The 12,234-nt window shown below is 43.5% G+C and overlaps 1 protein-coding gene across 1 annotated transcript; it reads left to right on the top strand.

The window, feature by feature from the left end:
• The first annotated feature begins 8,315 nt into the window (after positions 1-8,315).
• Positions 8,316-12,127, top strand: comtd1 (catechol-O-methyltransferase domain containing 1). The gene is made up of 7 exons (XM_062520158.1): positions 8,316-8,472; positions 8,688-8,806; positions 9,470-9,575; positions 10,075-10,193; positions 10,837-10,891; positions 11,025-11,158; positions 11,782-12,127. Exons 1-7 carry the CDS (start codon positions 8,421-8,423, stop codon positions 11,938-11,940), a joined length of 744 nt encoding a protein of 247 aa, XP_062376142.1. The 5' UTR covers positions 8,316-8,420; the 3' UTR covers positions 11,941-12,127.
• Positions 12,128-12,234: the final 107 nt, after the last annotated feature.

Raw genomic sequence — 12,234 nt, 5'->3', positions numbered from 1 at the left:
CGGCTCGCGTGGCGTGCCAGGTTGTGCTGCTCTCCGCCGAGTTTTAGCACCCCATTTGCTAAGACATCTCCCCTCTCGCCTGCTGACACGCGAGTGATTGATACGTTTGTACTTTCTTGGAGCCATCTGCAAGTACTGCATGCGAGCACATACTCCTCCATCAAAGTCACATTCAGGACAAACTCATGATTCACTCTGCCACCACGGACATAAAGTGTCCATTTTGGCATGGAAATGTTTACCCCAAATACGCAAGGCCATGCAAACACCATATACAGCTGATGGATGGGTGCAGCCACACCAAACAAGGTCAGAGAGAAGCTCTGGCCAATCACGCAGGCCCGTTTTTATAAACATGTTTAAAGCAGCAGTTAAGAGATCTGGTTGAAAACTATTAAGCTGATTACATAAAAGGTACAAAAACCATCAATGATGTACAGTACTGTAGAAGCTTTTATTGCATTTATTTTGGGGCAGTCCATTCTAGACCATAGAAATACATTGCTTGGAAAGCTAGTGTGCTAGTGGAAATGACAGATGTGTTTGCGAAATATCATCAATAGATGTTTGATTTTTACAAAAACAAAAAAAACTATGCAAACATACCTCCATAAAAACATACCTCTGTAAGTGGCAAATTGTTGCATATACGGCTGCTTTAAAGCAAGCGCAAAACATTGTGTTTCATCTCGTACCTGTTGTGTTGTTCTCTTGGAGGCACAACCGAGGGGACGGGCGGTGATGGTCTCCAGCCGAGCGCGAGCCGAGCCGCGGGCCTCCAGAAGCCCAGGCAGCCGCCGCTCACCCTGGGATCCCTCACTCTTCCTGACAGAGAGGAGAGGAGAGGAGAGGAGAGGAAAGGAGAGGAGAGGAGAGGAGAGGAGAGCTGAGCCGGGTGGGGACCAGCCGTGTGTTTAGACAGAGGAGGCCTGTCAAGCTCAAGCTGTCAGATAGCACTTTTTGATGCCATCATCTCGTCAGCAAAGTCTGTCTTTCTCGCGAAGAGACAGCAATCAAAGGCAAACTACAGAGTGAGCAGCCGCAGCAGGGACAGAGAGGAAGGGAAGGAAGATGGACACATTCCCCCTCCATCTACGCCGCCGTGTGAAAAAAAATGAGCTGCTTTCCTTAAAATCCTCAAAGTCTTCTTAAAGGTCCAGCAAACCATTTTTTAAAAGCTTTTATTGATCCATCTAGACTTTTATTCTTTTACACTATGTGTGTATCGTGTGTCTTGTTCTCAAAGTACATAGGTGGAGAGAGAAACGGGCAGCTAGAGTATTCTACTTGCCCTTGCCTGTCAGTAACACATATGGTCCTCCATATGGGCTGATGTCACCGGTGTTTTGTTCAGTGCAGTTCAGCTGTATCTGCTGGTAGTCTCCAGCTCGCTATACAAACAGCCACCAACATTTTGTTCCTTAGCTTGGCTCATCTCCTGCATTTGTCACATGATAAACATTAGCAGAGAGACTAGCGAGGCTTGCACTATACAATTCTCCCCCTCTAACATCTCAGATACACCGCGAGATCCTCTCCCACAGAGCACATTTAGGATGCTTTATAGAGTATACGGCCGCAACATAATAAAATGCAAAATTGCTGCAAACAAATCTGTATTGTAATAACCCAAAGGTAAGATATGCAATTGGAGATAGACTATTTGCCAGAATAGATGAAGTAAAGCCCAAAGGGGATGCAGTTAGATAGTAATATAGTCTTATAAACATACTACAGACAGCAAACTGCCACTTTTATTCCCTCTCTCTCGGCTGCTAAGTGCTTAAGTAATATATTGCTTTCATAAGCACAAGCAAGTTGTATTTTCTTTTTTGAAAATATGCCTCTATCCTTTGGGCAGTGTGATTAAGAATAAAATACTGGACTCGCCGGGTGCAAATAAATTCTCCGTAATGAGCAAACAAGCGCGGCACAGAAAACGGCTGAAAAACAGTGGAGTGCTCTCGCCATGATTGCGGGGATTTGACAAAGGCAGCGGCGGTGGAGTGGCGAAGGCATCCATCACGTGCAGCGCATCCTCCTGTTCCCCCCTGGCTAATGTATTACCTTTGGATTACTGTAATATCTGCCTGATGTATGAGTGCCCAGCCACAACCTGGGGGGCCTCCGAGTCTCGGCCCCCCGAGCGCTCAGGCAGCTGTGAAAAACCAGAACCACCACCCCTGGAGGGGCCACACTACTATCCCCATCTCCCTCAACACCAACACCCCCAACCCCCCAAAACACACACACACACACACACACACACACACACTCTACTCACACACACACACACACACACACACACACACACACACACACATACACACACACACACACACACACACACACACACACACACACACACACACTCTACTCATACACACACACACACACACACACACACTCTACTCTCACACACACACACAGCCCCCACCGCTGCCTCTGCTCTCCCGCTCCCTGCCCACATCCTGTCCTCCAGCTTGCGTGGCCCGGGGTGAGCGTGGCGCGGGGTGTGCGGGGCTGTGCCGGCCCAGAGGCGCTGTGGAGCTCCCGGGACGCGCAGCAGCCTGTAGGGTGCGGGGCTGATGAGTCGGGCCTGGCCATTTGTCAGCCCAAATGGAGGCAGCGGAGCTGACTGCTGGGAGAGCAGCACGGCCCCGAGCCTGGCAGACTGGCTCCTCCGAGTGGCTCTCCAACTCTCTCGGAGTCTCCACCAACCCCCCTGCCAAAAGCAAACACTCACACACACACCACACACACACACATGCACACACACACACACACACACACACACACACACACACACACACACACACACACACACACACACACACACACACACACACACACACACACACACACACACACACACACACACACACCACGCACACACACACACACACACACACTCTTGTGAGACGATGGCTTACAGGACACGTCATCTTTGTTTTGCCCTCTTATGATGTGCGCACAAAAATATTTCCCCCTAATTCTTGAGTGCCTACGTGTGTGTGTGGGCGCGTTACAGAGAGCAAGAGAGAGATTGTGTGTTGAGTGTGAGTGTGAGTGTGAGTGTGAGTGTGTGTGTGTGTGTGTGTGTGTGTGTGTGTGTGTGTGTGTGTGTGTGTGTGTGTGTGTGTGTGCGCATGCTGGTGTAGCTACAAAAAAAGGGGGGGAAAATCACACCTTGCCTTCTCCTTGGCTCATGCCAAAATAATCAATTCCTCTCCGAATGGGACTGAGGCTCCTGACGCAAGGAGAGTGTTCAGACATGGCTCCAGGGTCCTCATCTCAGATAATAAGTGAGGAACAGTCCTTGGGTATGTTCTACAGCCATCAAAACCCATCATATCTGACATGCGCTATGGTGTTTACACAGTGCCTGCGAAAACCTCCAGCTATACACTTAACAGGGTGCAGCACGCAGCACAAGTTCTGAAAAGACGTGAAAGATGGTGGAGGGGGGAGAAAAAAAGCCACCACGCTCGTATGCGTGTCCCATTTCTTATTCACGACTGCTATTCACAGTGTTAACACCTGTCAGCTGACTGACTTCTTGTTCCCCATAGCTTATGAAAAAATCATGGCTGTGGGGTTCAGAGTCAACAGTCCCATCAATATAAATTCACCATGGTCTTCATGGAACATTAGGTCTATTCCTGTTCTCCAGCGCTGCATATACTGCACTCCTCTCTCAGTACTACTACTACACGCTGCAACACGGGGGGAAAACAGATTATTTTATTTCATTCATGTTTATAAAAATCACTTATAATTCATACAAGGCATTCATATTCATTCCTAATGATATCCAAGCAACAATTTGCTCCCTAGATTGCATTATAGTTTCTTTAACAAATTAGTTTAGTTCACAATGTTTTGTACTCGCTGTTATTGTCTGTATTACATTTACAACATTCTCATTTGCATTAAAATGTCTTGTTTTTTTCTAAAAAGAATTGGTAATTTCCAAATAGGCTATATATTTAATACATTTTGTGGCAAATAAAAATCAGACAAACAGAGCTGTAAAATGCAGCCCTCTGATTTAAAAAAAATTGATCAAACTTCAACATTCAACGCACCACCGAACAACAAAAGTAAAGCTAAATAAGAACTGACCTGACATCCAGCCACTGAGTTAGGAAGTAAAACATGATGTCTGTTCTGTCACAGTGACCTAAGCGTTTTCGCCAATGTCAGGCGAACACAAGCCCCCAAAATTCACAGCACTGGCTTTATTTAAGCTGTCTCATTGTCTCTGTCCCTATTTGATCAAAATGGCGTTGCAGTGGTCCATGATGCATAAGCATTTCTCACTTACACCACGGCGCTAATACAGGTTGCTCTTGACCTTATGTTTGTGTGTCTGTGTGTAAGATGAAAAGTATGGCATCTCTTTATGATTGGATTAGCTTCAGATGTGGTGGGTGTCTGAGGATATTAGGCTGTGAGCACGGAGACGTCCCCCTCCTCCCTCTCGGTCGAGTTCTCTCCCAAACCCAGTCGCCCCCTGCCCTGGGCTCCCACCCCCACATTACACGCCTCCACCCCCCTGCTCCAGTCGCTCTCGGGCCTGGGGAGATACTTTCTCTCGCCTCGGTGAGGTTCAGCACACCCAGGCCATGATAATCGACTCATTTAAAAGAGTCTGATTGCCATGGCAAATTGATCCAAATTCTAACATTATCATTAGCACTTCAAGTGTAGCAATTACTAAGCATCTGCAGCGGGAAACTGGAGAATAATTGGAACAAAGTCATTTTAAGAAAAAAAAATCCTTCCCTACTAGTTTGTGCGCATGCTGTACACTTACTGTCAAAAGTCAGGAGTACAGTGAGGTTCATGCTGATGATAGGGTGAGGGAAATGACATGGCAAATTACTGCTGAGGTATTCCTCCGCTAAAAGCTCTCTCCATAATGACCATCACTCCCTGTGGGTGCATGCTCTGTCACTTGATACACCATAACGTGATATATTCACATTACACTATATCACACAGAGCATTGAGAAGACAGAGAAGATCCAGGATGAGAGGGATCACTGATGGTCACGTTCTACAACCAACTTGTCCCCCCTCCCTCTGAGACTGAGACTCTTATACACCACAGTTAACATCCACAGCTGTGGGAGAGCATCCACCAGTGCCTAAGCGCCATGTCAAAATGCATTTGCAAGTAAATCCTCTTTTGTTTCCTCCAGTGGACATGCCACACAGACAAAGTGCCTCCTGACTAAAAACAGGTCACTGGTGTTCTGGCGTTACGTGAATATCTCACACTCCATTTACCCCTCACGTGAAAGACTAGCAGCTCAAGACTACTGCCTGCTTTTACATGTCACGGGAGCGGTGAATTTCTAGACAGAGCGCGCATATATCCTACATTGTGCGCCGCACGTCGAGTTGACGAGAGATTGACAGGAGCTCATAGGCATCGCAGGCGATTGATATGAGAACGCTTGAGAACAGGAAGGCTCTGCCAGTCAGACGATTAGACAGGCGGTGAAGCCTGGCTGGCGTCACATCCAACGGTTGACTCGCTAATTGTTTCTGAAGCAATGACATTTGTCTTCTTTGCACCTTGCTTCCAGGTGTCAGTGCCTTTCATATCCGAGGCTTCACAACGCTACGATTGGCCTGCAGCTACATGTTTGATGTTTTGAAGACTGTCATTTTCTCACATAGCACCATACATTTAAACCTGTATTTTATTTACATGCAAAGTTAATAAAAGGTACCTAAGTGATTTGAAAGTCAAACAGCTGATAGCCTACATAGTCTTGATTTTGCATATTGTCACAGAGCAGATACAGAGACAAAAGTGCGTGCAATATAGATAAATAACAGTTTAAGTATTTCTATTTCATAATGGAATAGATTTCTTACAATATTTTAATGGTTTTGTCAAGGTGAACTAAATGAAACGGTGGAGCTTGGCATAGAGAGACAGAAATTGCTACACTGCAAAAGAAAGAGCATTATGTCCACGTGCTGTTCAGCCGACGAGAATTCACATCTAGCTAAATCAAATCTTAATGTAATTTCCAGAAAACGTCTCTGTTGAAAGTATGTTGTGGAAGTTACCTTCTGAAAATATTGTTGGATATTTCTTCTGTGTAGAATCCGTGCGCAGCATTTGTGCTAAAACAGAATACTGAAAAGTAGCACACAGGCTTAACACATTGCGTGAGACGTTGCATTATATTTTTCCATGGTGGCCCAGGTCATCCTAGCAAGATGTAGCTTTGGCCGTGAAAATACTGGCTGTGGAATTTCCTTGACAACACTGCCACTCAGTGTAAGGCCAAGTATATCGCATTCTCTGCCATTCCAAAACTGTAGCCTGTAGATTGTGAAGCTGGTGATATGAATGATACCTCGAAGAATGTGCAAGAATGGTTGAGCTCTGGAATGATTGTTGATTTAAGGTTAAACATGTATTGGGCCATTTCCTTCACCTTAGCCTACTATTGCTTGTATTTGCCTACAGTTAGATGAAAGTAGGTCACCTCACTGAAAATGCACTTTGTGTTTATCCCTTCTCTTCAATGTTCATTCCTTTTATTTTCATTATTTACCCTGCGTGTTAAGAAATCAAAACAGGAACCTCGTGAATTATTTTGTTTCATATTGTCGCATCCAAGTGTCTTTTCTAAACATTGCAACTTTTCCCCCCTTCAGCCAAAGCCTCTGGGAGAAAATGTGAGTGTGTATCCAGTCAGTGACTGTTTTCTACAGTCATTGTACAGTGTATCATAGTGACACAGTGGCAGCCACGGGAAACGCCTAAACAAGCGGGACCAGGAAAGAGAGAATCGAGTTTTTTTTTCTTTACGCACATGGCAAGATGCATCTTTTCATTTCTTAAACAGACACAAGAGTAGCTAAGGGACTCAGTCCTGTCGGTAGAATGCCAGAGAACAGTAGGTACTTGGCACAAGTAGCAGAAACAATTAGCGTCACATAAGCACCCCGGAGCCCCGGGAAGAACGGATGTGAGAACACGGCATCTTATTTTCACCGTGTAGACCCACATCACACACACACTCTTCGAGGCATATCTCCCCCATTGTTGCACACAACACGGGCAAGTTTCAAAGACAGCAAAAGTCACGTCGCATATAATTGATGTGCATTTGTGGCCACGGAGATTTGTTTGCATCCGTGCATGCTTAATTAGCGATTCGACGGAGGAAGTTTGTCGTCCTCGGAGAGTCCTACACTGGAAATATTTTTTGACATAACCCTTCGCTGTACAGCAAACCGTGCGTGGCTGAGCAGCTTCGAGACGAGATAAACAACTTAACGTCAGTGACACAATTCCTCCTCTCAAAGACAGGCAGCTAAAAATGCATGGATATATGGGGGAGGACATTCCAGAAGACAGCAAAGGCCTGCAACATCCTGCACATTAATTGTGGATTATGTTTAAATGAATACCATCACATATTTTCAAATACACCTATCTTCATTTAGTATATGCACTATTGTGTATATATATTCATGCAAACCTCAGACCCAGAGATTACAGTTGCTTAAAAATAACTGTAATGTATCTAGGTTAAATAATTTTGCTGTAACGCTAAAATAATGTAATGTCCCATTCCAAACTTTTTTGGAATATATTTTTGGTCTTTTTGCCTCTATTCAGATAAGACTGAAGAGTGCAGAAAGGCAGAAATCGAGTGGGAGGGAGGGATAGGGACTGGAATCCCTATGTGGAACTGGGAAATGACCACGGCGGGTCAGATCCCATCGCAGATCCCCATATAGGCACTTGGACCTGTAGTGGAACACTGCAGTCATTTGTACCACTCCTCCCCCTGAATTTTGAGCTTTTGATCATTTACAAGGTGTAGCAGATGTCAGAGCATATTATCCTTGTTTACTATTTGGGAATTAGGTCATTGGGCCATTCCTATCTACTAGCACAGCTGTGGTGAAATGGACCTCTGACCCAGGGAAAGTCCACACTGAGCCCATAGGTTGCTTGGATTAGAGCATTGATCCACTCTTATTGCAAAATCTGTGTACTACTTCTGTGCACGTTGTAATATATTGCAGACTGCTCTCTGCACACTATTTCAGATGACACACTTTTCAAGGAAATAAAACAGAAATATGTATATGACTAAACTGATGTTTGGTTCAGCACTATGCAGTTGGCTATACTTTTAACTGTGTCAGGACCAGGGCAGCCCACCCGAGAGTAAATATTGTATGAATCAATAACACCCCAACTGCATCGCACCCCACCCCAACACATGCAGGAAGGACACACACACACACACACACACACACACACACACACACACACACACACACACACTCGGTTGTGAAAGCATAGGGGTCAGTGGAATCTTTGTATTACACTTGTATGCAACACAAAACTGAGCACCTTTTCAAACTCCACCATGGCACTCACCAGAGCTATCCTGAGCTGCTGTGTTTTCCTTGTACTGTTAGGTGAGTGCTTTGTGACTCAGGATTGAGGATTACTTACAGTGATTGATATTTACTTCATACAATGTTACTACTCTGTACAACATTATTGGAGTCAGCCTTGTTCAAATGTTGAAGTGTAAATAAATAACAAGTTAATTTGCATTATGTGCATTCATGTAAAACCCAGGGATGGTTGGCATATTAGTGTGCTTATAATCATTACATTCTGATTGTAGCGATGAGCAAATCTGCGCTGATTGGCAAAAGCCACAGCAAAGGCAAAAGTAACCCGGTGCTTCAGTACGTCGTGAACAACTCCGTGAGAGAAAACGAAGTGATGGAGAAACTACGACTGGTAAGTTAAGCACCAGTTACGGCCAACGGCATGTAAACACTTCATATTGCTTAAACGGTCTAGATATGCTGGTTTTAAATGTGTTGTTTAGTAAATAGTGAAGTGGTAACTTTAAGGACATTCTATCTATGCGCAAGTATTACTGCATATCTTAATCAGATGCATTTCATTCTTTAATCACTAGATGGCAGCATGTGGTTATAAGATTCAGAAAGTAAAGAAGGTCCTATGGATGATTGTCTTTGTGTGAAGGATTATTGTAATATATAGTATATTGACAACACTAGTTAACCTTTCCTACATAGTAATTTTGGGAACAGAACTGCCTTGCAAAAGCTTGCACTGTTCTTGGGAAGAATTTAAATGTCCAAAATATATCATTAAAATTTACCATGTGGACCTTCTCTTTTTTAAGTGTTATATAATCTAAACACTTTGTTTCATCATCCAATTGTTATTCTTAGAATGTCATCCCTTCTCACAAGTGGGACCAGTCAGACACCATCCATCTAATTTGCATTTTGTCTTTTTTTTTTTTTGATGATGATGATGATGATGATGATGATGATGATGATGATTGCCTACACAATAGGTTCACATGTCACAATGTTTCGACATATTCCAATGCAATAACATCATCACCATCTCCTCCTGTTTCTAAAGAAAACCATGGAGGATCCATGGAACATCATGATGGTTCCCCCGGAACAAACACAGTTTATGGCAAACCTTGTGAGACTTATCAAAGCTAATAAAACTATTGAAATAGGTAAAAATACACCTTTTACACCTGATTTTGGCACGCGATCTAGGACCTAGGAAGGACAGAATCTAAAGACGCCCAAAGATGCCATCAGTTTGTATTAATTTTAGAGCCCTGGTTTGTCAAGATCTCAACTTATTTATTTCATTATCTCGAGATAATGACCAGTTAGCTGCTTTACCAGACATAGTTTATGCTACAAAATAGCCTATGCAGCCTATAAGCAGTCAGGTTTTTTTTTTTTTTTTATCGTGAATTCATTAATACATTTTCACAGGAATACAATAATTGTATTCTTGAGATCTTGATATATCTCAAGATGATAAAGTTTTGTTATCTCAAGATAATGAAAACATCTCAAATAACTGTAAATCAATGGTGTCTTAGTGTTTCTATACTATTGAATAATATTGGATAAAGAAGTAAAAAAAAACTTCCAGGGATTATAATGAATATTAGATGAATAACATTTTAAATGCATGTAATTGATTCATTCTTGTCCTAGGTATGTATACGGGATACAATACCTTGAGTATGGCCTTGACAATTCCAGCGGATGGCAAGGTGGTAGCCTGTGAAATTGAACAGAAATATGTGGACATAGGCAAACCTTACTTCAAAGAGGTATGGCTTTCTCAATCTCACTCTTCTGATCACATGTTTCCTTCAATATGGCAAGATAAAAAATATAACATCATTTTTACTGCACCATTTTCTGTTTGGTATTTACTTGGCAACTAGTTCCTCCGTTTCAGGAAATGCACTTACACAGGTCATTCTGGTAATGCTGAGGTTCCCCAGCAGGGGGATCATTACTGTAAAATGCTGAGGATTCCATTAAAAGTGTCTGGGTGACACATGCAGCAGGGGCCAAGGAGGCAGATATGTCAGTCAGCCTGTACACAGAGATGCTGAGAGACATGAGCAAGGGTCCAGGAGAGCGCGAAGGTGCAAAAGTCTGGCTCCATCCCTGCAGTGTCAAGTCGAGCGAGCAAGGGAGCGAGCAAGAGAGCGAGCTGCAGTGTAGTCCAGTCCTCGGTCTCCAGGGGCCCAGTGGGCAGAAATATGACTGCGCTCTCTGGGAAACACAATGCAATTCATCACAGAGACACTCTGCACCAGTTTCACACGCAGCACTGAAGAAGGCAATAGAGAGAGAGTAAAGCCTAATGAGTTTGGAGAAAGAGTCTACTCACCACCACACCTCTCTCTCTCTCTCTCTCTCCTCTTTCTCTCCTTCTCTTTCTCTCTATCTCTCTCTCTCTAGGCTGGGGTTGAGGATAAAATAGATATCCGTCTACAACCTGCTTTACAAACCCTTGGTAAATATACTCAGTGTAAATGAAAAATGCACAAACAATTAATTGAAACAGAAATTGTACTTTGTATAAGTAAAGTACTTAATATCAACCTCATAATAAGCGTTTGATGAAAAAAATGTCCCAAATTCCACAGAGGAACTCCTTGACGCTGGTGAAGCGGAGACCTTTGACTTTATTTTCATCGATGCAGACAAGATCAATTATGACAATTACTATGAGAAGTCCCTGCGCCTTGTGAGGACAGGAGGCATTATAGCCATTGATAATGTGAGTATGACAAAACATGCATGTCGTCAGGGGTATTCAAGACAGATTTGGAGAGGCTGTTGAGAATTAATATTATTCTATGTTTTGTCCCCTGGTTCCCTGTTTCTCCTGACCTTGTTGGAGAGCAGAGGGTCATGTTACTGCTTCAGGCCCGAAGTTATCTGTACCTTTGGGGCTAACTCCATTTCCCTATCTGAAAGTTGTTAGCAAATGAACAAGGATTTCGGTTTTGTCAGCGGATTATTTTTTTGCATTACTGTATTTTGTCTCACTCCAGTCTCAACAGCATGTCTACTTTCTCCATGTGCATCTCGGCTCTAAAGTTTCTCTCTCCATCAGTAGGCTCGGCCTAACTGTAGGCCACACTTCAGTCATTTTTGGCACTAAATATCTGGCCATTTTTGGCACTAAATCTGTTTGAATTCAGTTGTTGTAACCCCAGTGTCTATGAATGGCCTTTCTTAAACTACCATGATCAATTTGTGCCTCCCTTGGAAAAAATGTAATGCCCATCCATGAATTGGTGCCTGCCACCGGGTCTGGTGTGGCATCTTAGTTGTCTAACCCATATAACACTTCACTAGTAGTAAACAGCTCACAGCTGATTACTTCTCTCCCACCAGGTCCTTTGGAGTGGGAAGGTCGTTGCCCCAGAAGAGGATGATATCACCTCCCAGACGCTTGATAAATTAAACAAGAAATTGCATTCCGATAACAGGATTGACCTGAGCATGCTTACTATTGGAGATGGATTGACCCTTGCCTTTAAACGACACCTATAACACTCTAAACTAAAGGTGTAATAAGGGAAGAAAACTATATAAAAATGCTGTAAACATCAGGGTGTGGTGGGTGTTGTTCAAAGTGTGTAAGTGTGTTCCCAATTTATTTCTCAGTCCCACCCTACTGTATCTCTCACTCACTCTCGCTTTCTGCCTGAATAAAAGCCCCAAAATATATTCTAAAAAATGTGTGTGTGTGTGTGTGTGTGTGTGTGTGTGTGTGTGTGTGTGTGTGTGTGTGTGAGTGTGAGTGAGAGAGAGAGAATTTTCATGAAGAAAAAAAGCACGTATGCA

This window comes from Sardina pilchardus, chromosome 18 (assembly GCF_963854185.1).
Source record: "Sardina pilchardus chromosome 18, fSarPil1.1, whole genome shotgun sequence".
NCBI classification, from domain to species: Eukaryota; Metazoa; Chordata; class Actinopteri; order Clupeiformes; family Clupeidae; genus Sardina; species Sardina pilchardus.
Note: the sequence above shows the minus strand (reverse complement) of the source record. Positions and strands in the feature narration are given on the sequence as shown.